Source organism: Anabrus simplex, chromosome 5 (assembly GCF_040414725.1).
Source record: "Anabrus simplex isolate iqAnaSimp1 chromosome 5, ASM4041472v1, whole genome shotgun sequence".
Classification (NCBI taxonomy): domain Eukaryota; kingdom Metazoa; phylum Arthropoda; class Insecta; order Orthoptera; family Tettigoniidae; genus Anabrus; species Anabrus simplex.
Genome location: NC_090269.1, coordinates 143,480,851 through 143,508,584, shown reverse-complemented (window position 1 = coordinate 143,508,584; position 27,734 = coordinate 143,480,851). Strand labels below are relative to the sequence as shown.

At 40.1% G+C, this 27,734-nt stretch overlaps 1 protein-coding gene across 1 annotated transcript in view; it reads right to left on the bottom strand.

Moving 5' to 3' along the window:
• LOC136874412 (uncharacterized) overlaps window positions 1-27,734 on the bottom strand; it is a 56,210-nt gene that overhangs the window by 27,122 nt on the left and 1,354 nt on the right. Inside the window, exons 2-4 of the mRNA XM_068227789.1 lie at window positions 26,612-26,741; window positions 25,019-25,114; window positions 7,988-8,068 (exon numbers count right to left, since the gene is read on the bottom strand). Coding sequence (XP_068083890.1) covers window positions 7,988-8,068; window positions 25,019-25,114; window positions 26,612-26,677 — 243 coding nt within the window. The 5' untranslated portion in view covers window positions 26,678-26,741. The remainder of the gene's footprint in view (window positions 1-7,987; window positions 8,069-25,018; window positions 25,115-26,611; window positions 26,742-27,734) is intronic.

The window sequence follows — 27,734 nt, the reverse complement described above, 5'->3', positions numbered from 1 at the left end:
ATTCATCCTTTGAATGCCCCAAAGAGTGTCTTAGGATTGCGGCGGATTCCCCCGCACCTGTTCCTTTTCTTAAGATTGAGTTAAATAACGAGCCTATAACAGCTCTCTTAGATTCAGGCAGTGTTTGTTCGATTATTTCGGCTGAATGGTATTCTAAATTGAAATCTGTTTGTAAACTACCTGACTATGTCTCATCTCCTGTTCAATATGTTTCGGCTAATTCATCCCCATTAGAAATTCTAGGTTCCTTACTGGTCAAAATTCGTATTTTTAAATTTACATGGAAAATCAAACTGTTTGTGGCCAAGCACTTGTCTTGCCCCATTATATTGGGCGCGGACTTTATTTCTCACACTGGTCTTGTGATCGATCTTCAGAGTAGGTCTTGCACTTTCAAATTTGCCTCTAATTGTAAAATCCCACTATTAAAGTGTAATTCTGCATCATGTTCTTCTATTTCGCCTACCCAGGATGAGATGTTGTTAGACCTTAGACATCTACCTGAGGAGCAGGCTGATAGTATTCGCAAATTGTGTCAGTCGTTTCTAGAGGTGTTCTCTGATACTCTTGGTGTTACTGACCTTATTGAATACAAAATTGAGGTCACGGATTCGATTCCTGTCCGTTTTCCACCATATAGGCTATCTCCACCTAAAATGAAGGCTCTGAAAGAAATCATCGATCAGATGTTGAAGGATGGTATTATTAGGCCCTCAAAGCCAGCGTATTCTTTGCCTATTTTTCTAGTCCCGAAACCCCAAGGAGGCTTCAGGCCTGTAATTGATTATAAGGCTCTCAATCGGAAGGTGGTGTTGCAATCTGTGCCCCTTCCTGACCTTCATTCTTGTTTTTCATTGTTTCGTAAGGCCAAGTTCTTTACTATCTTGGACTTGAATCAAGCCTATAATCAAACTCCCCTTGCCGAAGAGTCTAAACATCTTACAGCGTTTGCCACGGACTGGAACTTATACGAATACAACCGCGTGCCTTTCGGGCACCCCACGGGAGCAGCTGTACTCACTAGGCTACTAGATAGGGTCTTCTCCGACATCAAATTTGAGTACTTATATCACTACTTGGATGAAGTCGTCGTATTTTCCGAGACTTTTGAAGAACATCTAGATCATCTGCGAGAAGTTCTCAATCGCCTTCGTAAGGCTGGGTTAACTGTTAAGTTGTCCAAGGTTGCCTTTGCTAAGCCCTCTATGTCATTCCTAGGGCATATTGTGTCACCTGATGGTGTAGCAGTCGATCATTCTAGAACACAGGCCATCCGTGATTTTAAACCTCCCAAGGACATTAAAGGTATCGCCAGGTTCATTGGTAGTTTATTCCTAACTTCGCTAATAGAGCGGCGCCCTTAAACCTTCTTCATAGGAAAGGCATCAAATTCGAGTGGGGACCTTCTCAACAAGCTGCTTTTGAAGATCTTAAATTAGCTCTCTGTAATGCCCCTGTTCTTGCTATGCCTGATTTCTCAAAGAAATTCATCGTCCAAACCGACGCGTCGTCGTCAGCAGTAGCTGCAGTCCTTCTTCAAGAGACTGAACTAGGGAGGCGACCCATCGCCTATGCACCTAGGACCTTGTCGGCTCAAGAAGCCAAGTATTCCATCTATGAGCTCGAAGGTTTGGTAGTTTTATTCGCCTTAGAAAAGTTCCGTCTCTATCTGGAACACGTCAAATTCGACCTGGAGACAGATAATCAAGCCTTAAGCTGGGTCTTAGGTAGGCCGTGTCGTACTGGTCGTATAGCCCGTTGGGCCATCCGTATTTCTGCCTTCCAATTCAATGTCCGGCATATCAGAGGTACCGAAAATGTTGTTGCTGATGGACCCAGCCGAATGTTTTCCAACGACGTTGAGAACCATGAATCGGTCGATAGTTCATCTCCTCCCGAGTCCATGCTATCTGCTGTTAATGCCATCTTAACAGATGCTCCCATGCTCTTTAGGGATATCGAGAAATACCAACGTGAAGATCCGACGCTGGCTCCGATAATGGAAACCCTTTCTTCTGGGGAACATGTTGTCCCTTATGTCCTGAGAAATGGTGTTCTATGTTGCCCTTCGAGGCATGATAAGATGATGAAGGTTGTCGTTCCAGCTGTTCTTGTGCCTATGATCTTCAAATACTATCATGAGACCCCATTAGGGGGGCATCTTGGAATCTTTAAAACTCGTGAAAAGATTCGTGAAAGGTTCATCTGGAAGGGTATGGACGGTGAAATCCGTGAACTAGTGAAGGCTTTTAAATCTTGTTTGTTCAGTAAACCAACCATGTCCACCAAGGTAGGCCTTCTGTCTTCCCATCAAGCGTCGCGCCCCATGGAACGCCTGTATATTGATTATGTAGGACCCTTCCCCCAGTCAAAGGGTAATGCTAACAAGTTCATCTTTGTGTGTGTAGATGGTTTTACCAGATTTTCCTGGTTATTTCCGACTAAGCTGGCTACCGCTCAGTCTACCATTTCTTGCCTAAATTCTATTTTTGATTCTTTTGGTCCGTGCCAATATATTGTATCTGATAATGCTAAGGCGTTCACATCAAATCTTTTTCGTAAATTCTGTTTTGACTTGTCCATTTCTCATGTAACTACTTCTGCTTATTACCCTCAACCATCTCTGGCTGAACGGGTTAACCGTAATCTCAGGTCCGCACTTATTGCCTATCATCATGAAGATCATTCCAGGTGGGACACGTCCCTGCATTGGATAGCTTTTGCTTTGAATTCGGCGGTTCATGAATATCACAAGTTTACTCCAGCTTCTTTGATGTTTAAGTTCGTTCCCAACACGCCGCTCTCGAACCTCTGGTCTCTGAGTGACATTCTACCCGAGACAATAGATCCGGATAATATTAAAGATCTTTGGAAGAAGGCTAAAGCCAATCTTAAAGTGTCTCATGAAAAGGTTAGGGAAAGGTATGATCGTGGACGGAGACCCACCACTTTAAAGGTAGGTGACCAGGTAATGGTCAAAAATTTTGTTCCCGCGGGCAAGCTTGCCCCCAGATTTCATGGGCCTTGTATCATTCTCGATTTCCTTACGCCGGTTACCTTATTGTTAAGTAATCCAGCCACCGAGAGGATATTTAGAGTTCACTTGTCGCAGGTGAAACCGGTATAATTTCTGTGCTAACTTGCCTCATATTATATTGAAAGAAATATGAAGGTTATATTTTTTTTTAGTTTTCATTTTTTTGGCATTCTGCCCCTTTTATAGTATTTTGTTTTATATGTAAGCATTTTTGTGAAAACTGCCCCGACCCGTTAAACTGCCATCCTGTCCTTACCACGGCCATTACCACGCTCCCGTCTCCTGCTATACACACTGTGGCTTGATTATATTAAATGCCATGGATATCTACACGCCGCTGGCCCCTCTACCTCTCCACAAAGCCTGTGCCCTCAAAAAAGATGATGGTCCAACAATTCTGCCGCCTAGCTTTAATGTTTCAGTGCCCCCGCAGCCGCGCGGCGCCGTGCCGCGACTGGGCTTGAGGAAGGGCCCCCTCGACCCCAGCGAGGACGACATGTGCACGGCGAGCCGGAGCTCTCCTCCCGGCCATGGCTGATGTGTGGCGCACGACCTGCTACTTGCCCGCAGCCTGTATATGTTCACCGCGGGCGCGGCGTACTTCAACACCTCTGCTCCCCTCATAGTGCGGGCGAGCGGTATCTCAGGGTACTTGAGGGGCCCGGGCGGCCTCCTCTGAACGCAAGCAGTGGCGGCTGGTCTGGCCGTTAAAGGCATCAACGTGTGAAGTACATATCCAGCTATAAGGACATTTCAGTTCAACTTTAATACCCTTTCTTGGGAATTCAACAGCAATATTTGGTGGACATTGCAAAATTTTTCTTCACTTTTAAGTATTAAAAGTTTATCTTCAGAATTCAACTACTACAAACATAAAGACTTTACTTCACCTGCAACAACAAAATTTTGAAACTGAATCAAACCAAATTAAGAAAATCTTATAAATGCTTCTGCAATCAATCTTCATATTCACATCATAACTTGGACCTTGTTTCAAACTGACTTCATGTGTCACCCCTGGAGGAACTTTTGGGGGGGGAGGTCTGTACCGGGTGGTACACCTCAACGCCGCTAATTTAAAATGTGCGCCAGTTAAAACTCCTCTGCTGGAGGAAGTCTGAACTTTATTGACGGTATTAATTTTCAAGTTTTTCAGAAGATGTCACTACGTGGAAATCTGGGAGTTTTTGAACTGTGTCATTTTTGATGCGTTTTTGTTTTGCTTGAAGTAAGAAGTGTGAACTTTCTCTTCTAGAGGACACTACTGAAGATCAACAATAGTGCACCCTAGTGCGGAGCAAAAGAACTATTTCTTGGAGAAATTTTTATTTCAAAAGTTTGTTTCTTGTTAAATTTCTTTCTGTTATTGTTTAAGTTGGCTGTATACCCCTCTCCTTTCCCCTTGTTTTGTATTTAGCCAATCCCGAATTTCTTTTATTAATTCCTGACCAATCGGACCTATCTTCCCCCAACTTGAATATGTTGCTGTATCCTACCCAATAAAGAATTTGCGGGAGGGTGTTTTCATTCCCCTAACGCCTCGAACCTTCCGTGAGAGGATATAAACTGCTGATTTTAGGGTCTCCGGGCCACTTCTGTTCCATCTTTCTGTGTGCAAAGTACATAGCAGGGGGCAGGAAGCGCCTCTTTCTTCACCAGCAGTTCAACTCCAGGTAATGGCCTCTTAATAACTTCTTTTCTTGCTAGGTCGGCAGTTTAACTCTCGGGGCGGGTTCGAAGCGTTCCACCATGTAACCTTTTCCTAAAATGTAACTACTCTTTTCATCTATTCTCTTTTAAAGCTACATATTGGGATAGAGAGTGCTAACCCTCTCGAGCTCCCACTCATATTGTTTTGAGGTGAACTTATTTTTCTCAACCTATTCTTCGTTAACGTAAAACAAATTGTTCTCTTCTTAAGTCACCTCTTTAGTATGGGATTAGCCCTTGTATTAACGGCCTAGTGCCAAGTAGGTCTTAATCAAAGTGTATTAGAAGTGCAAGTTCGCCTCCTCTCAAATTGTTATTTTAGAGGTCATGTAATCTACCTTCTTTTCATTTAATAGACCTCAGTAGGTTGGGTATTTTACCCCTGTGTAGATGTCCTTAGAGGACAGCTTGAAGGTGGAGTTTGGTGTGGCCTGGGATTGGCTTAAACTTTGAGAGCAGATTGCTCTTTTGGAATTTGACTTTTGTATGCCTCGAGGAGGCTTTTCTGTGTAAAGAGGAGCTAGTGCTCCTGGGCATGATTGGGGTCTTCTGCCCCTTTGGTTGAATTTTGTATATTGTAGGGTTGGACTTCTAGCCCAAGAATCGTGTGTTTGGCTCTTGGAGCCCAAATTCTGTAATTGTACATTTCAAATTGTGTTTTTGGCTACTAAGTACCTGTTCTGTTTGTTATTACTTAATCGCAAAAAGAAAATATAACCTTGTTAAATTTTAAATTAATTTTACTTTAGTAGCTTGAGACCTTTTCACCACCCCGCACCTTCTTTCACCTCTAACTACCACAGAAAACTCCGTAACCATAATAATAATAATAATAATAATAATAATAATAATAATAATAATAATGGCCTGATGCAGGTTTTTAAGTTAACGCCATATAGGTGACATGCCCAACTATGAGGGTGGGTCCCTCAGGATGATTTCTAATGCTTAAGACAAAACACACCCCCAGGCCTTGAACCATAGGAATTAACCAATTAAGGTTAACGTACCAGGCCATGCCGAGGATCAAACCTGGGACCCCTTGGACCAAAGGCCGTCATTGATGTAGACTTTTTATAAAGGAAATTATAAAGAAACAGTGTGATGAGGAATCTGAAACACAGAAAAGCTAATATTGTCATTGCAGAGGTGAATCTCTTTTCTCAGAGTGGGAGATATCTAACAATTGGATATACACAAAGAATGGACCACCTTCTTCTCAATGGAAAAATACCATTAAGTTGGAACTACAATGTTGTCAAAGTGCACAAATTGTTCCTGGCAAAAGCTTGGACACTGGTTGGCGTCAGTAGAAAGAGACTGAAACTCTTCCTCATGTTATCTACCACAAATGGGAACTCTTGAAAAACAACAGGCACCTTAGATTCTGAAGAGGGATAGCTAACAGCTTTAGAAATACAAAACAGTTCAAAGTATATGATGACCTGATCTGTACATCAACTGACGATTCATTTAATCAAAATGAAGTTGTAAGTCACCAACAGGAGACATACCATGAATGCTCTGCTAGTTATGTCAATTGCAATTTTGAATGATTCCATTGAAATTATACAAAATCATCTGTACAAATTAAAATAACTGCTAATGAAATAAGTAGAATCCATCAGAGTGTAGTTGCCAAAAATGAATTAATACTGCAATTAATATCCTTTAAATAGCAATAAAAATCAAAAAGTAATTTCATTTTTATTGCCTTCAGAGATTCGACAGGAATTTGAACCTGGAGTTAGAACAGCTATCCATAGTGAAATTTCCCTCTCTTGTCAAAATACAAGTAATGGAAATGGACAAACAAGTCATTGTTATATTGGGAGATGGGAACATTGAAAGGAACACATAATAGGATAAACATAAAGATACGACAGTACCAGAAAAGAGAACAAAGGAAAAGGGGGAACTTCAAAGGACAACAAGAAACTCCACATCTTCACACAAGGCCATCCATTGTCTTCTCTTTTAGTTCTTTCTTTTTTCTACTCAGTCACGTCATTGTGCTCATGTGTCATATGACTTGACTCCCGACTCGTTGGCTGAATGGTCAGCGCACTGGCCTTCGGTTCAGAGGGTACCAGGTTCGATTCCCGGCCGGGTCGGGGATTTTAACCTTTTTTGCTTAATTCCAATGGCTCGGTGACTGGGTGTTTGTGCTGTCTCCAACATCCCTGCAACTCACACACCACACACAACACTATCCTCCACCACAATAACACGCAGTTACCTACACATGGCAGATGCCGCCCATCCTCATCGGAGGGTCTGCCTTACAAGGGCTGCACTCGGCTAGAAATAGCCAGATCAAAAATTGGATGGGAATTTAGTATTACCATTGGAAATAGCCACACAAAATTATAATTATTATATGACTTGACCGGTCACTTGCTGATTCCTTTCCAAAATTTTTATTCCCAGAGAGGATACTTATCGCTGAGCAGACTTACACTAGTCTTCATCAGAACGAAGCTCTACAAGTTGATGATTTGCATTCTATATCTAAGTTCAGTCTTGTAATGGTCAGACTTTCCAGTTGTTCTTTGCCTCCACTGACTTTGAAATCTTGATTAATATCAACATGAAATATGCAATGTATTTTACTCTATCTGAAAAAGCCTATGTTCAGGTAATTAAGTTTAAAACTACTGTATGACATGAGCAGAACAGCGTAATTCTCATTCAACAGGCAATGACTTGGCAATGCTAACACCAATGGTAACTCCTGGGTTTATGAAAGACACAAACTGTAGAAAACCTTTGTTTTTTTTACTCATGACTATTCAGATTATGGTGATGGTTGTATGTACTTAACTGTCATTAAGCATTTTGTCAATAGAAACTGGGTCAGCAGAATTCATCAATCTGAACATAATCTATGTTGTATACCTTGAAGCTACACTCAGCAAAAGGTAAGAAAAAATTTCAAAGACTGGCAATTCTCATGATACATCACTAGTAGCAACAAAACCAGCTGCCATGGTCATGTACACACACTAACCAGTATAGTGTTTTAATACTATTCCTGCTACTACACAACACACGGAAATACAAATTTAAGAAAATATGAAAAATGGGCCAGAAAATTAGCAAATTACTATTTTTCAAAGGACCATCAAATTGTGACCTAAAAGGAGGAGTTACTCACTGATATCTGTTCAGTAATTTTATGACAATTTCACTATCAGGCAACAGCTCATCAGAGAAATAGATTAATTCAAATGTGTTTACCTGTGTTGATCCTAGCTCCAACAACTCTGGTTTGATTTCATCTTTCAAATGTGTCACTGATGACTCAAGTTCAAAATTTTCCTGTAGAAAAGTTCATATGTTAAGCAGACTGTTCAGACACATCAGGCAATCTATCATAAACAGGGACACAATGGTTCAAGAAACATCTTTTGTGTTGATGGGAATTACAGACCTGCCTCTATGAGGAGAAATTATTATACAATAACAATAGATATTGTAAACCTTCCTCTATAAGTACACAGTAACAAAATAAAAATTCATATAACAAAACTACAAGTTTTACGGTCATAAAAATTATGCTCACTATAAGAACTCACAGGATTATTATCTACACAGACAGTAATTACAGCAATAATAACTTTGTAACAACATTGTGTTACACACTGTTACTCGACAGCCAGCATAACTTAATTGGCAGCCATTTTATTCACCTCTGCCAAATCTGTCACAATTTTGTCTGACAAATATTCGACTATAATTCTACTCTGATGAGTAACTGAATTAGAGTTAAGTGAGTGGTGGTATGAGGCACCCCATTACACCCCAACGATGGAAATGAGGTGAGAGTGGGACTCCACAAGGTAATGAAAAAATGTGAAGTTGTACCGTTTCATGACCAATGCACAGCATCCATAATGCACATGGATTGTTTGGACCAGATCCACTGTGTTGACAGCATCCTAGAAGTGCTTATTAAGAGTGAGGCTAGGTGACCTTAGGGACCAGGCAAACATCTTAATGATAAGGAGTGTTCAATGAACCAATCAACCACAATTCTGTGACTGGACGGTGCAATTTCTTACTGTACTTACAAGTCTCCTGCCGTCTACTGGTGGACATGATTTGACAGCAGGTACCCGTAACGTTCCTCAGTGAACGACATTGTTAGATGCACCAGAAGTCCCATTTCATCCCAAGTGAGCAGTCCCCATATGATGATACCACCGCCTCCAGCCTAAACTGTACCCCACTGACAAGACTGCTTCGAGTACATGGTGACACTCTCGTACCCTGCCGTGCGGCATTTATTAACTGGTACTACGACTAAATTTTGCAGACAATGTTTCTCTATGCCTTGAGAGTTCAATGGCAGTGTTCCTGAGCCAGGGTCATTTTTGTGCCTTAAGTCGTGTGGTCAACATTGGGACCCAAGTGGAACAGGAGGTTCCGTACCTTACTACAAGAAGGTGGTCCCATGAGACACATGGCTGCTCATATCTCTTTGTTATCCAGCATTTCATTCATGAGTAATCTGCTGCACTGTAATCCATCTAACCACTCTTACGATCCAAGTCAGCCAGCAGTGACCCTTGTAACATGTTGTACTCCAGGGGAGCTGACCCTGGTGATGGTAGTTTTACCTGAAATGGTACAATTTCATCAAGGTGACAAATTAAAGGCCCATTGCCTGCATGACATTAGAGATGGAAAATTTCATGGGTATGGCACTGGCAATCTGGACTCAATCAAACATGCCGAGATTTTGTGTCTTATCCTTCTGGTTCTCACCCGTTACTCAGAGGGCCAATATGAGGTCTTATGACATCACAGTATTGTACCATACTGAACTATTACATTGAACAAGCCAGTCAGTGCCATTTTGCAAAAATTGCAGCTATCTGTAATTTTATTGCTCATCAGTGGATGTTCTTACATTTCATATTTCTTTACAGAAACTGGTATTTGAATTCAAAAATTCTTCTCAATGCTAACAGGCCCAGTTATGCTATTGGTACTGATGAAATAGGAAGCAACTCTAGCCTTAATTTAGGTTCTGGTGCAAAAATGGGAAACAATGGAAAAACCATCTTCATGGCTACTGATGATGTTGTTGAACCCACCATCTCCGAAATGCAAGCTCACAACTATATGACCCAAATACCACAGCCAACTCACCTTGTAAGACACAGCATTACAGACTGTAATAATTTCTTTCAGCAGTTACAATACCATGGCCATGTACTAGTTTTGAGCCACAATTCAGCATTTTGAAATTTAATTTACTGAAATCCCCTGACACATTTTCCTCTTGCTCATACATCCATAAATAATGCAAATGATAATGACTGTAGTATGAGGATTGATTCCCAAATTTCAATTATTCTATTATTACATCTAAGAACTGACAGTGGTAACTGCAATTAAAAGTAATAAACCACCTTCTCCTTGTTTTTGAAACAAAATTAATTTTCATTCACATTTTAATAATTTTCCTATTTTCATGTTATTATTCAAAACTTGGGTTTTCAGTACAGGTTCAGAATAGAATGAAGACAGTTTTTTTAGGTGTGTGTTATAAAAGAATGATGTCTTTTAGGAGAAAAATAGAAATTTTATTCTATACTGCAGGGCTGACGTGAAAGACATACAACTTAACCTAGAAAAGGGCAAGCAAAATGTCAGTGATGTTGCAAAATTATACTGAAATCTGATCGGTAGTGAAGAACTATGATAGGTTTTAATCTTAATCCATTCACAAACAATTTCTTGGACTGAAAGTGTGGGTGGGAATGCAATTGTACTTTATATTCTTGGTAAGGAATGCTACCTGTATTTAAGAAGTATATTGCATTTAGTCAACAACTCTCCGGGGTGAATTTTTAGCTTTCTGCACTTTCATAAAGTGTAAGTTGATAATAATTAACAAAGGCTGTAACAATAAGGTACCACTAAACGTTCAGTACAGATTCCTCACACCTAAAAGAAGACAACATGTTACACGGACATTGGTTGGCAAACACTTTATTTCCATGTTACAGCTTGTTGCTACAGCTCTACATTGAACACGAATCAGGGGACACACACAAGAACACAACACAATGAACCACTATATCATATGGAAAAATTCCTTAGATGAAATGTTAGCATTGCTACATCCATCAACCTGCCAACAAACTGAATGCCAGATGGGCTGAGAGTAAGAACTGACTTTTTGAATCTTCAACAGTTTTAGAGTTATTTAAAGCAACCAGATTACTGACCTATATATATGACTTGAAATTTATTTGTTTGTTCTGTATGCTGTTCTATACAATTCCACAAACAAAATTTGCACATTACTTTCACAGGACACTTGGGTAACACTACCTTTCTATGTTTAAACACCCTCTTGGATAGAGAGTAATGAATTCTACTTCTTCTTCATGTGCCATACCACTGGCTCAAGTTGCCAAATGACAATGTCCTACTTCTCCCTGGACCATGTTTTCCGTTAATATTCTCTTGGAGTATTACTTGCAGAAGGTGGTGTTTACTGTTCTGCATCATGTGACCAAAGTATTCTAGCTTCCTTCTCTTGACGGTAGTGAGAATATCTGGTTCTTTGTTCATATGGTGCAAAACTTCTATATTGGTCATTTTAATTTGTCCAATGTATTTTCAGCATCCTTCGGTACATCCACATTTCAAATGCTTGCAACTTCTTGCACATGGTCTCAGAGTCCATGCCTCAACACCGTATAACAGAATGCTGAAAACGAAGCACAAGAGTAGTCGTGTCCGTAGTGTATTGGAAAGATCATGGCTTGTCAAACGTTTTCTAAGTCTCTGAAAAGAAGTTTTGGCCTGCTCAATTCAACATCAGATCTCATCAGCAAGGTCCCAGTCGTCATTGACGTGACATATCAAGTAGTTATCTATTGCCAATCTTGCAAACTGGTCCTTTGCTGTTCTGAGATTAATTCAAATGCCATCTTCTTTTCTGTTTATGACCATCCACTTGGGCTTCTTTGCATTACACCTCGAGCCTATGGTACTGCTGGCATCATTGACAGCATCAGACAGTTCCTGTGGATCCTGGAGATTGTTTGCAAGTAACACAGTGTCATCAGCTTACCTGATGTTATTTCTGATGAAACCATTAACCACAACTCCTTGAAATTTTCCATAAAGAGCATTTTGGAAAATCTTATCTGAATAGTTGTTGAAAAGCATGGGTAAAACTCCTTTCATAATTAAGACTTCTTCCGAGACATGACCATCAACTCATATACCAGCACTCTGATTCCAGTAGAGATTACCAATAGTACAGATGTCCCATCCATCAAGTCCTAATTCTTGAAGAATATTCATGAGTTTATCATGGCAGACTGTACCAAAGGCTTTTTCGTAGTAAATTTTAAAAGGAAAAACATCAACATTGACATCTCAGCACCGGTGGACTAATACCTGCAGACTGAATAATGCCTCTCTAGTAATAAAACCATGCCTGAAGCCAAACTGTGAGGTTCCGATATTCTCCTCATATTTATGATAAATTCTTGAATGCAAGATCTTTAGTAATACTTTCAGAACATGGCAAATCAACTTAACTGTTCTATACTCATTGCAGAATTTTGCATTGGCTTTCTTAGGCAATATTATAAAAGTTGATTTGAGCCAGTCGCGAGGAATGCTTCCATTGTGGTGAATACTGTTGAATAGGTCAACTAATAATGAAAGGGATTTTTCTTTCTCAAGCAGTTTCAGTATCTCAGCATACATCTCATCAGGGCCCGGAGCCTTCCCATGCATTGCTGTTCTTATGGCATACTCTACTTCTGCAGGTATGATATCCACACCATCGTCTGCCCAAGCACCATGATCCTCATTTCTGCGGTCCAAGAAGAGGTTTTGTACATATTAGACCCATTCCTTTAGTTTCTCTTCTGTGCTCACTAAGATGTGACCATTCTTATTAAGGAAGACTCCACTACCCTTCTTGTTGTATGCACCAGTTACTTATTTCACTTTCTAGTACATGCTGAAAACATCTTGTTTTGAATTCTGTAATTTTATTTCGATGCATTTCTCAGAGAGTTGTTGTTCTTTTGCATTCCTTATTTTTGTCATATTAACTTCTGCAAACTTTTGTACTTTGCAGGATTGTTGTTCCTAAAAGACCTACTCTGGTCCATCAGCTTCAAAAAATTTTCTGCCATCCATGACTTGTTGTTACTTCTTCCAGCAGCCCATAATTTTACTTGACTTATGTTGTTAATTGCACAATTGTTGTGATTCCATTTCCTTCAACAACATTTACATCCATGCTGTTTTGAACTTCTGCAAGTTTTACACATAGAGCTGACTGAACTTCATCATTCAGTGCTTGACCTAGAAATTTCTGAAAGGTGCAAACACTTAAATTTAAGGTCATTGGAGAATCCTCTACTATGGTGGGTAGGGCATTACGGGATATTAACAATCACCGGTCTCATGTTCTTGAATAAGAGCACAAAAATGATATTACAGAAACATTATACCATTCGATACTTTGTGGTGCAGTCACAGAAGAGAGATAACATTGGAGGAATAGGTTCTTCCTAGAGAGGTTAGGGAAATCTTTTGTTTGCAATTTTAAATCTTAGTTCAGCATCATTTACACGGTTCAATACCATGCAAAAGGGTGGTTTGGTACAAGAGATACAGATTAATGATGCATTATTATATCAAGCCTTCTCTTTGTAATTTTCTCTCAGCAAAATTTATAATTGTTAAGTTCTTCAGTCTGCCGAAACTGATTTTGAGAAACAAATTTATAGTAACTTTAATGCAACCATATACAAGTATTAGACTATTGTAAATTAATAAAAGTACTCCTCCAGACAGAATTTTGTTAGGCAGGCCCCTTTTTGGGGGCACTTAACAAGATATCTCTCACAATATTGATTGCAATGGTGACACACACACACACACACACACACAGAGAGAGAGAGAGAGAGGGGGGGAGTCTTCATCAGGAGCATGATGGGTTTGAGAGAGAGTTAGGGAGAGGGAGTCTTCATCAGGTGCATGATAGTTTTGAGAGAGAGAGTCTTCATCAGGTGCATGATAAGTTTTCCTTCTGCATAGGTGGTGGTGCAAACCGTGCAGGGCCATTTGGGTCACCAGGTGTCGCAGTTTGTAGTTTGCTCCCGACCATCTGTGAGAAGTCACGGCCTCTGTGGCATAGAATTCCATCCGTACGCCTGCTCTCTTTTGCTGTAGTTCCTTGAGTAGCTGATTATAGGCTGTAGTAGAGGCATGAGGCATCTATGATCCTCCATAAGAAATGTCTTCTTGTCATCACATTACCTACATGAGACACTGTATATTTTGATAAACATAGCAACTTCTTTAAGTATGCGGCTTCATCTTCCCAAACTCTTCAATGTCTCTCAAGGTGGGGTAATCGCGCATCAAATTTAGGCCATACGCCACAGTTGGTATCATCTTGATACTGAAGAGTTTAACCCTACAAGTGCAAATGCTATACTCTGTAGTGCCATGCGTTAATGCTAAAAGTGTAGTGGTTCATAAAATAATACATAAAATTTATAAATATTATCAGAAACCAACAATATATGCACCATTTGACCAGAAAGAGTAGCTTGAAAATAAAAAGATATAAAAACCAAAAATACTGAAATTAAAGATTATTTATAGAAAGCAAACTTTTTGTTGGTTTCAATTTTTGTTATCTTGGACACAAAGTGAAATTGCACAAGAAAAGTCACCATAATAAAAAAGCAGATATATGCAAAATTTTCCCCACACAATGCCGAAATAAGCCTGAAAGTTTCAAGAAAATCCTCATATAATTAACACTCCTAAAACAACTTATGTTACAATACGGGAAAAAGAAAATGTTCACTTTTTACTTGTAGCTTATTCTGATTCTACTTCCTCTTCCTGGGCTTTCTGCCTTTTGTGTTCCCTTGCTCTGAAGAAGTGCTCTTAATTGATCCGGGGATGCTTCGTGGACTCCCGCATTATATCCTGGATACTGTACCCGTAAAAATGTGTTCATATCTTTAAGGCGCTTGATATTAAATGAACGAGCATGATTCTTAATCTCGGTTGTGGCTTTATCATTGGAGCTGGTACAGAGAGAGGTATAGTTATCAAATTGAGAGATTATTTTGATAAATTGAGTTTATTGATCATCAAAAGCAAGTTCATATCACCTTCATACAGCAGCGTGGAAATGTCGTGGCTGGTTGGTACCTCCAAGTCCTGGGATGGTGCTGGACATCAACTGGGCAGGGACCACACCTGCTCGGATGAGGAGTTCTGGAACGTCTGGAGGTTCTGGAAGTGTCTCGACGTTCTGGAAGTCTCGACGTTCTGGAATGTCTCGAAGATTGGTACGCGTTCCTGGGTTTGATTCGAGACGTAATTCACACCTGAATTTCCTGTACGGCACTCCACACATTCAGGGCACTGTCTGAACAGATATGACCTTTTAATTATGATTACTGCAAAAACGTTCTAGAATAATCACTCGAAGAACAAGTACTGGTAGAAATGCAAGTTCATAAGGCAAGCTCACTGTAAGTCAGGATGTTCTAGAGGATTACTGTTACTGCAGTCCTAAATGCATAGTTCTGAAGGTTTAAAACATATTGGCAATGAACTGAATAAGTAGCACTCGGAAACTGTACTGTTGCATTAATAAGCGAAGTGAATAGCCATTAAAGAAAATAATATTTGAAAGAAAAAGTCTGACTTCATAAATTATGGATCACTCAAAATACTGGAAAGTTCTAGGCTTTAGGGAAATGCGATATGCGTATTCCGAACTGTCACAGTCTTTAAGAATCAAAACATAAGTCCCTGTGCAGCACTTGGAAAGCATTGCATATTTCACAATTAAACGTAATGTTGAATGTCCCCTAAGTTCAATGTTCCAGAAATTGATTCAAAAATATAAGTTCGCGTAAGTTCAATGCGATACACAACACACGTGAAAATTCAATCGTCGTCGAATAAGTAAGTCCTTATGTGGCACTTAAGAAAAAAAACAAAGTTCCAATGTGTAGAAATAACAAAGTTCCAATGTGCCGAAATGTTAAAGTCCCAACACGACACTCGAAGAAAATAAAGTTCCAACATGTCGAAATGTCAAAGTCCCAACACGACACTCGAAGAAAATAAAGTTCCAACGTGTCGAAATGTCAAAGTCCCAACACGACACTCGAAGAAAATAAAGTTCTAACGTGTCGAAATGTTAAAGTCCCAACACGACACTCGAAGAAAATAAAGTTTCGATGACAATGTTCCAGTATGTCACCTTGAGAAATGATAAAGTCTTATCGCGACACTTGGCGAAAATAACTAAGTTCCAATGAGACGCTTGAGAAAAAAAACAAAGTTCTTATATGGCACCTTAAGAAAATATCAAAGTTCAATCACGACACACGAAAGAAAAACAAAGTCCCAATGCTTCAATATGACAAAGTTCCAATACGATGTCCGCAGAAAACAAAGTCCCATTCAGGCACTTCAAGAATATGACAAAGTCTTGATACAACACTTAGAAAAAATACCGAACCTGGATTTCGCAGACTGTCGACTAGAAGTTCGACACGCACAACACTTCTCTTGTCACCCGTGTCACAGAGACGGCGGAGTGACAGACACACTGAATTCGTAGGTCGGGTGGTCTTCCTTTTATACACGTTCGCATGGAAGTGTCTAGAACTCGGGTACTGTCTACCCTTATAACTTCTATAATACTCGGCGGATTTTCTTGATATCTGAAGAGATGATGTCCATTGTAAGGGCCTTTAAGATGGCAGTGTCAAAATAGCGATAAATTAGCTCAAAAATGTACTTTTGAGGACGAGCTGGATCATTACCATATATGGTAGCGGATAGCTGGCTTACGGCGGCCACGTCACTCGCTGGGTACGTCACTGCGTTCGGCGGGCTGCCTACCTTCCATCTCGCGCAAAGTTCAACAAACATACTTCGAACTTCTCTCGTAGCGGTGTTCCCGGTACATGCCCCCCCTCTTAGGGCAAAGAAAATTCGACAAGGATTTTCTTTAGGCTTCTCTCTCGAAGTATGTTTTTAGGCTAGAAGCGTTATATATTCCCTCGGCGGTTCCATGATGTGTGTTCTTGCTTATGCTCTACATCTCCATACTATGGAATAGGGACGTCTTTTATAAGTGGAAGTATCCTCGACATCTAAATGATATTTAAAATCTCGGATCTCTCCGGGTTTATCATTGAACACGTCTGGATAAGTTTCGAAGATTTCCTTGACTGAATCCGCAACGTCTTTGTTGGCCACTGGGTCTTCAATCACACTGATTACGGAGCTGACATAGTCTGGACCGTCGTCGTACATCTCATCTATCAGGGGTACATCTTCGACGGGTCCCACTTCTTCGGGATCACCCTCTTCATCTCTGACTGGTGTAGCATCGCTATTTCCACCATCGAATTCTTCTTGCGGGGTATCTATCCCTTGTATCCGACCGTCGTCTCCTTCGATCAGCTGTAATTCTACAGGGTCAACGTTATAAAATGTACTGACGTTTGCTGTATAATCAATCACTCCTCCATATTTGATGAGAAAATCCGATCCAAGGATAACATTGAATTTCATCTGAGAGATTACTAGAAAAACATGCTCAAATTGAACATGTCCTACGACGAATTCCATAAAAGTCTGTAGTTTACATTTAATGCACTTATCTGGAATATTCCCTTTGATCCTAAGTTGAGAAACAGGCATCACAAGTACATCACGTCTCTCCTTTATGGCTTCTAATAGTCTGGCTGAAATAAGTGAGGCTTGAGCTCCTGAATCTACCAATGACATAACTTTAATATTGCCAACCCTAATGGTGATTACTGGCAAGCTACGTTGGATTCTTGGCCTAGACGGTGTCATGTTTTCATGGAGTAGTTCCGAGTCCTCTACGTGCCAATAATGTACCTGAGTTACGCAGAGCGGCTCTTCCCTCCTTCCATTTTCAGGCAATCTTTTTAAGAAAACATTGGAGTTTTTTTTTTTTTTTGCACCCATTGTGTTAGGGTTCGGGGCAGGCGTTTCGTTTTTCTTACCTGCGGCTTGCTGATACTCTAGCGAGGTGGCTCCTTCTTGATCCTCGCCCTTTCGCTGTTCTTTTAAGTATTCTTGAGTATCTCGCCATCCTCTATTCAATTCATCTCGATAAGAAACCCTATCCTCTTCTTGTTGGGCCTCTGTTGGCTTTTTCCATGTTAATCTATTTTGGTATGGCGCTTTCCCTCGGTCCGGCCGTCCTGTATACCCTCGATATCGGGTAGGTGTGTTTCGTGATATAGGCCGTTCCTCTGGTACTTCCGGATCTGGACGTCCTTGTGTCTGTTTTTTTTTTTGCTAGGGGCTTTACGTCGCACCGACACAGATAGGTCTTATGGCGACGAGGTCCTTGTGTCACAATAGCGACAGGACTGGTAGTCATTTCTTTAGTCTTACTCCCTTTCGGTAAAGATTGAGCGTGGGCTGTGTCCAATCTACGAAGTATCCCATCCATTTGTTCTAAAGATTGTATGTTAGCAGCTACCAAAATCTCCTGAACTTGGGCTGGGAATTGCAACGTGATCGCCTGGATCAGCTCTTGCTCAGGCAATGGTGGATCCAAAAATTGCATCTTCTTAAGTTGCCCGATAAAATAATCTGAGTAACGGGATGTGTTTATAGAAGTATTGTACTTCTTAGCATACAACTGCAACTTAATTAAATGTTGCGTCTCTGAATTCCAAAAACGCTTCAATAGAACTTCCTTGAATTCAGAATAAGTGTTAAAGCAATATTTAAAAGCAGAATACCATGATAGAGCGCGTCCCTCTAGTAACTTGGAAACGACACGAAGCTGTCGATCAGGACTGATTTTATTTTCTTGAAAATATTCTTCAATGTTGAGTAAAAATTCCCTAGCGGTGTATTCCTCTTTCCCAGAGAATTTGGCAGGTTTTTCATCGGTCATTCGGATGATAGTGGTAATGTTTGCGTTTTCATTAGTTTTTAATAGACTAGACGAAAATAAGGGAGTATCTTTCAGTTCTAAATTGGAGACTTTACTACCAAGGGTTTCTATCTGTCCTTGTAGTTCTGTTTTAACATCCTTCACCTGTTGTTTAATAGTATCTTCTACTACCTTAACTTCATCTTGGAGATCCTTTTTTAATTCGGATACGTCTCGACATATACGCGTAACCTGAGTGTGTGTAGTATCTAATTGAGATGTAAATTTTTTATCAAACTCTCCCTGTTTACTCTTTATAAGACTGACTTCATTGTTTACTCTTTGAATGTCATTTTTAAGTGTATCTCTAAGGTTCTCCTGAATAGAAGCTATTTTAACCTGGGCTAAAGATAATTGTGAATGTGATTCCTGTAACTGAGTTTTTAAGCCTTCCATCTCTTTAGCAATTGCCTGAGAAGTGGGGAGAATGGCTTTGAAGTCATCTTTAAGAAGAGCTACAACTTGGGTTTTAATTTCATCTTTCATGACCTCCATGTTACTTTTCAATTGGTCATTGATTTCGGAAAATTTTTCATCTACCCTAGCGTTGGACTCTTTAAATTTTTGTTCAATGCGAGCACCAGCCTGAGTAAGTCTTTGTTCTAGGGCGGCATTCGCTTCTACAAACTTCTTATCTACTTCAGCATTAATTTGAACTACGGATTCCCTAAGTTGACGTTCAAGGTTAGAACTAGATTCATTAAGTTGACGTTCAAGATTAGAATTAGACTCATTTAATTGTTCTCTCTGTTCTCTCAAAGACTGTTCAAGGTTAGAACTCGATTCATTTAATTGTTCTCTCAATGACTGTTCAAGGTTAGAACTAGATTCGTTAAGTTGTTCTTTGGTCTCGACGATCCTACGTTCTAAGTTTTCATTTGCTACTTTCATACTAAGCCTAAGGGCTTCAATCGCTGCCATAATCTCCTCCATTTTGTTAAAATATATAACTCTAGTACCAAGTACAGAAATAATGATTGACACACTTCAAAAAAAAATGTTTTTAAAGATTGTCAAAACTTGCATTCAGTCAAAAGTTCAAAGATTTAAGTCCTAGTGCCAATGTTTCAACAGACATTAATTAAACCAAGTCTTTGCAAATCACCTCTACCAAATCACTTAAATTATGCACTTATATTTCAGTTAAGTTAGTGTCCACTGAAATTTGAAAACACTCCTATTCTGATTGAATTTAGTCACCATAGTTTGAGCTGTATGTAAGTCTTTCATGTTAAGCTCCAATGAAGGCCCCACGTTGGGCGCCACGTATACTACCTCCTCTCTGTACCAGTAAAAATGTGTTCATATCTTTAAGGCGCTTGATATTAAATGAACGAGCATGATTCTTAATCTCGGTTGTGGCTTTATCATTGGAGCTGGTACAGAGAGAGGTATAGTTATCAAATTGAGAGATTATTTTGATAAATTGAGTTTATTGATCATCAAAAGCAAGTTCATATCACCTTCATACAGCAGCGTGGAAATGTCGTGGCTGGTTGGTACCTCCAAGTCCTGGGATGGTGCTGGACATCAACTGGGCAGGGACCACACCTGCTCGGATGAGGAGTTCTGGAACGTCTGGAGGTTCTGGAAGTGTCTCGACGTTCTGGAAGTCTCGACGTTCTGGAATGTCTCGAAGATTGGTACGCGTTCCTGGGTTTGATTCGAGACATAATTCACACCTGAATTTCCTGTACGGCACTCCACACATTCAGGGCACTGTCTGAACAGATATGACCTTTTAATTATGATTACTGCAAAAACGTTCTAGAATAATCACTCGAAGAACAAGTACTGGTAGAAATGCAAATTCATAAGGCAAGCTCACTGTAAGTCAGGATGTTCTAGAGGATTACTGTTACTGCAGTCCTAAATGCATAGTTCTGAAGGTTTAAAACATATTGGCAATGAACTGAATAAGTAGCACTCGGAAACTGTACTGTTGCATTAATAAGCGAAGTGAATAGCCATTAAAGAAAATAATATTTGAAAGAAAAAGTCTGACTTCATAAATTATGGATCACTCAAAATACTGGAAAGTTCTAGGCTTTAGGGAAATGCGATATGCGTATTCCGAACTGTCACAGTCTTTAAGAATCAAAACATAAGTCCCTGTGCAGCACTTGGAAAGCATTGCATATTTCACAATTAAACGTAATGTTGAATGTCCCCTAAGTTCAATGTTCCAGAAATTGATTCAAAAATATAAGTTCGCGTAAGTTCAATGCGATACACAACACACGTGAAAATTCAATCGTCGTCGAATAAGTAAGTCCTTATGTGGCACTTAAGAAAAAAAGCAAAGTTCCAATGTGTAGAAATAACAAAGTTCCAATGTGCCGAAATGTTAAAGTCCCAACACGACACTCGAAGAAAATAAAGTTCCAACGTGTTGAAATGTCAAAGTCCCAACATGACACTCGAAGAAAATAAAGTTCCAACGTGTCGAAATGTTAAAGTCCCAACACGACACTCGAAGAAAATAAAGTTTCGATGACAATGTTCCAGTATGTCACCTTGAGAAATGATAAAGTCATATCGCGACACTTGGCGAAAATAACTAAGTTCCAATGAGACGCTTCAGAAAAAAAACAAAGTTCTTATATGGCACTTTAAGAAAATATCAAAGTTTAATCACGACACACGAAAGAAAAACAAAGTCCCAATGCTTCAATATGACAAAGTTCCAATACGATGTCCGCAGAAAACAAAGTCCCATTCAGGCACTTCAAGAATATGACAAAGTCTTGATACAACACTTAGAAAAAATACCGAACCTGGATTTCGCAGACTGTCGACTAGAAGTTCGACACGCACAACACTTCTCTTGTCACCCGTGTCACAGAGACGGCGGAGTGACAGACACACTGAATTCGTAGGTCGGGTGGTCTTCCTTTTATACACGTTCGCATGGAAGTGTCTAGAACTCGGGTACTGTCTACCCTTATAACTTCTATAATACTCGGCGGATTTTCTTGAAATCTGAAGAGATGATGTCCATTGTAAGGACCTTTAATATGGCAGTGTCAAAATAGCGATAAATTAGCTCAAAAACGTACTTTTGAGGACGAGCTGGATCATTACCATATATGGTAGCGGATAGCTGGCTTACGGCGGCCACGTCACTCGCTGGGTACGTCACTGCGTTCGGCGGGCTGCCTACCTTCCATCTCGCGTGAAGTTCAACAAACATACTTCGAACTTCTCTCGTAGCGGTGTTCCCGGTACAATACCAATGTCTGGATTGCCCTCGCCTTTTTGTTGTTGCACATACATCGCACTTCCAGTTGTTTGCAATGGTATATGGTCATCTGACAAATTATCCAAACTTCCTTCAACCTCACATAGATTTTCAATGTCCTCAGAATCACCTTCACCATCAATTTCACTAAAGTCACTACCCTCACCTAAAGGTTGTAAAATATCGGATTCAGTCAGTAATGTTTTTGATTTTGACGCTGATATGTTTCTTTATTACAGTCACATGGCAACTACTAGATACAAGATTTTTATACACATGAAACTCTAACAAATACTACTAAAAGTGACAATAGTGGTGATAAGTGTGAACTAGAGACATTCATGTTGATGTAGTACCAATGTTTCACCAACAGTTGACATAACAGTCAAGAAAAAAAAACATTTACTGAGGATCTCAACAAGCAATCCTGGCAGTACAGGAAGGCGCAGTGAGCCACTTTTAGAGATCCTTGGCACTTCTTGGGTTAAACACCATTCCTAGAGAAACTTGGTTCAAGTGTGAAATGTCACTATCACAGTACTTGGAGAGAAGTGAGGACTTCATTAAGATATGTTCCAAATGTCAAGTTTTAAAGAATTTAAAGTGAATTTAACATAAATGTTTATACATTTATACACATCATTGAATTTGATTTGATAGAATTTGATGATGTTCCTTCAAGAACAAAACATGTCGATTCTATTTCAAATAAGTTGTTCCTTCTTCAGGAAATATTCTGTGACAATGTTTTCCTCTTCAGGTAGTTTATAAGTGACGTAATTCAAAAAAAATTCTGCAGAGTGAAGAACATAACAGTTACAAATTAACTGAATGAAGACTGAATAGATATCACCAACAGTACTTCAAAAAATTTAAAACATATATATGTATTTTTTTTACAATTTGCCTTTCATCGCACCAACACAGATAGGCTCTAAAGCAATGATCTGATAGGAAAGATTTAGAAGTGGGAACGAAGTGACCATGACTGTAGTTAAGGAATTGTGAAACCATGGAAAACTATCCTCTCGGCTGCTGACAGGGCAGTTTTAACCGCTGTCCCCTGAATGCACACACAGCATTGCAACCCTAACTGCGTGGCCAATATACTAAGTTATTCAAACTACTACCCTGACAATGAGCTAACATGCCACTGCTTGAAATAGGCAATTCCCGCAATATACCGCTCATAGCAATGACCAGCTAACACACACTATGTATTTTGTAATGAATCACAGAACCAAATCAGCTGTTGTATGGTATGGAGCAGTGGGCCTTGGAACAATGCTAGTTGTCACACAACACCTAGCTGTGCATTACAGTTAATAGTAGGAGTCCTTGGAACTACTTCAAAAATATTATAATATTGTATGCAAATTCTAGCAATCCTAGAAAAACTATTATGTTTCAGAGGATATTCTGAATTAATGTTCTAAAATAAGGACTGTTTCTTTGAAATCTGTTTAATAGTTTTCTCATATTATTCTACATAATGTCAATAACAGTAACAAAGAATAATAATTCGTAGAAACTCTGCATTCAAAGATTTTAACACAGTCAAAAGTATTAGTAGCAACAATGCAAGCTGCCACATGATGTGTAGTAGAGGTCTTCAGAAATATACCATCTTCCACATGATAGCTAATTAATAACTTGGAAACACTTGAAGCAAATATGAAAAATATGCAAGAAAACTACACTGACTGAGCAAATGTCATGGGATAGCAGAACACTGATGCGCAGGTGTGTTGTCTGCGCACCACATGCCCCCTGTGCCAGCAGCAGTTGTATAAGAACCTTGTGAGCAGTGGCTGTGCATGTGACAGGTGTAACATGGAACGTTGTTGTGGGCTGATACTGTTCGAATGGGGTATGGTGGTCAGTGCTCGACAGATGGGAAGTGCGATATCGGAAGTGGTGCGGGAATTCAGCTTCACACGATGAATGGTTGAATGCGGGTGTCACTGTCCACAACAGACGAATGACCGGTCGTCCAGCCACCCTCGATGACTGTGACCGGTGACATCTGAGACAGCGACAGACGGGCAACCGTGCAACAAATCACAGCTCAATTCAACACAGACCGTGCTAGACACATCTCCCAGTGGACAATCCATAGGAACATGGGTTCTATGGGGTATGGGAACCAGCGCCGCACATGGGTGCCACTGTTAACCCAACGTCATTGGGCACAATGATGTGCATTTGTCGCCAGTCACCAGGGATGGACACTGGAACAATGGTGTAACGTGATATGCTCGGACAAATCACGATTTCAACTGCACCATGCCGATGGGAGGCACCGTGTATGGCACAGACCACATGAAACGATGGATCCCGCCTGCCTCGAAGGTGTGGTCCAGGGCACTGGTGTCTCTGTTATGGTCTGGGGTGCATTTTCCTGGTATGGAACGGGCCCCCTAGTTGTTTTGGAGGAGACTTTCAATGGTACGCAGTATAATGAGCTGCTCGGAGACCATCTGCACCCATTTTTGGCCTTCCAGCGCTCAGATGGTTCTGCGGTGTTTCAAGATGATAACGCGCCGCCACATCGCTCCCATGTTGCCCTGGAATGGTTCCAGGAACATGCAGTGGAGGTCCAACGACTACCATGGCCACCCAGGAGCCACGATATGAACCCTATCGAGCATATCCAGGATGTCCTGGAACACAGGTTCCGTGCCATGGATCCTGCACCCACGAACAGACCAGCATTGGCGGCCGCTCTGCAAATGATTTGGTGTCAGCTGCGTCCCGAGGACTACCAGGGACTTGTCGACTCACATCCACAGCGTCTCACTGCAGTTCGCAGGGCCAGAGGAGGCCCCCCACGCTATTAGGTGACTAACCCATGACATTTGCTAAGTCAGTGTAGTTATAAAAATATGTATGTTCCCTAGGACCTTCAAATCATATGCATTGAAAGGCATGTTGACCCACTGAAACCTGTTCAGCCAACTCCTCACCACTCCATTAACAATCAGTGACTTCAAATTATATACATTACCTCAAATGCACTTTCCGTTGTTGGTACTGGCTCTGTTAACTCTGATTTGCCTTCTTGCTTCAGGGATATCATTTCTGATATGTGCTCAAAATTCTCCTGTGGAAAAGAAAATTAGCATAATATATATGAAATCTATGCAGATGAAGAGTCAATTGACATTATCCGCAGGATCATAACTGACATCTGAATGACAGAAACACTACCAAGGGATTGGACTTCAGCTATCATTCAGCTACTGCACAAAAAAGGAGGCAAGTTAGACCCTAACAACAACAGAGGGACCTCTCTCCTATCAGTGACTTACAAAATCTTCTCCAGAGCACTGCTTAAAAGAGTGGAGTCACAATCAGACTCCTCCATAGGAGATTAGCAAGCTGGATTTAGGAAGTCAAGTTCATACACACAGCAGATTCTGAACCTCAAAACTATCTTTACCTACAAAAACTTCAGCGCTCACCCTATGTAGCAATTTCCATTGACTTCCAGAAGGCCTATGATTCGGTAGACTGGCAGTCCCTTTTTGAGATGATAACTGAACTGGGACTAGATAAGAAAATTCTTAATCTTGTGAAGGCTACTCTAATGAACACCATGTCCAGAGTCAAATTCAAAGCTTCGAGATCAAAACAGATGTTAGACAAGGAGATGTTTGTCCCCCATCCCGTTTAATACATTTTTGAAAAGCGATGAATCATTTAAAATAACCCTCTTCGTTCATGAAGAAAACAGCAATCTGTTATAAGATTTCAGCTCTGACACTAATTTCTTTAATATAGCCTTGATATTTAGGCAGATCTGACACGTTAACATTATAAAAAACATTGAACTTAATAGTGAACAGAAGTGTGCAGGTACGTTAGGTTAGAGATTGATGCAGTAAGATAATAAGAATTATCATAGCTACAGATGAAAAAGAGTGCACTCATATGTCGGATATATTTAGAAACCACGCTGTTCTGTAGTGCATGTACACTGGAACTCTTCCAGCACACATTTATTCTGAGAACAGTGTACATTATTTGCAGAACTTTAGCTTTTAGAAACTCTTAGGCAATATCACATCTATGAAGTAAAAGTTCACAGTCTTTGGAATAGATTATTAATGTCAAGTTGCAGCAATTTGTTGAATGTGCGTCTTACAACATTTAAGGTTTCTAAACACACCAAGGTGCCAGAATGTCGCCACTGATGAATCACTTACATTCCATTCTAATTAGCCACAAGTGCTGGGATATTTCAGCATCTTCAGATACCACTGTACTGAACCAGGATCACACTCGCCAACATAAAATTAGCATGCTATTGCTTGATCCCATGTGCTACTCAGACTGACATTGTTCCTGGCAAGACTAAGGGCCCCTGAACTGCAAGTCACACACTCAGAAAATTAAAACTGACCACAATGAGTTTAGCAACCAACAGAGCAAAGACAGTTAATTAAAAACCATCACATTTTCTCCAAAACCTCCCACTGAATTTTAGTCTTCATCACAGTGTTTGCTTTGAGGTGTGCTATACTGACAGTAACCTGCAAATTTATTCCACTAGGCCCCTACTTCTAATCAATATACAGTTATCTGGTATAACACTTACAAGTGAAGTGATATCTACTCCTTCAAGCCAGACTGGTTCCTCTTTGACCTCTACTTCCTGGTCCATTTCACACTGCAAATGAAACAGTTGGAAGGTGCTGAGGTTGTAAATTGGTTCCAATAACCCTGCACTGAAACATAGCCCAGAAATATATATTATTATTATTGTTGTTGCTGCTACCTAGACCATAGTGCACTAGACAAGCAACAAGCTTGTGGCTTTCCCAGGCTGTTGATTTGATCATAGTTATACAACATTTAGCTTCACATGACTGCCAATAACATGATAATGGTCATAGCACCCAGAGTTTTATATGACTGCCAATATCATGACCATAATCATATGACTCTGAGTTTTACAACAATGCCAATATTGTGATAATGGTCATAAAACACATATTTACATAGAAATAAAACAATACGGATGTGACTTTCCAATTAACAAGTCCCATGTGCACTGATCAAGATCAAATAGCAGCAAAAATAGTGAATAAAGGAGAATACTCTTCATTTCTGGCAGCGCTTTGCTTATTTGCTGGGACAATCCTACCAACCATTAGTCAAGCGCCTTTCCTTTACTGGACAGTGCATGTCCCGACTAATGACACAACGTATGGGTGCTGAGCAGAGAACCTCTTCAAAGGAATTTCATGTCAGACCATTGGTCTAAATGATTAGGAGTATTTATAATTTCCCAGGTGGTAACGAAACCTGGCTGTGTTGAATATTAGGACTGATTTCAGCCAATAGCAGTTTTTTTCCCCTGACAACAAAAGTTAATAAGGCAAACAGGTTGGTCCTAAGTAAAGACAATGAATACTTCAATTTCTCACACATATAATACAAGGTACGATTTGACTTGTTAATTTTATATTTTAATGTGCAAGATAATAGTACAGGGTACCAGGCTTACTTCTTCTGGCCACCAGCAGTTATTCTATTAATATATTAAAGGTTATTAAAATGTAAACCCATGACTTCAAATATTGGTCTGAGCAGAGTGACTGTATTTTCTTTTCTTCTTGTGGCCTTCTCAAAGAGGATATGGCTGGGGCGGTGGACAAGACTGCCAGCCTCTCTAGTTACATACTAAGATGGGTCAAGCCCCCATGTTAGAGCCGCAA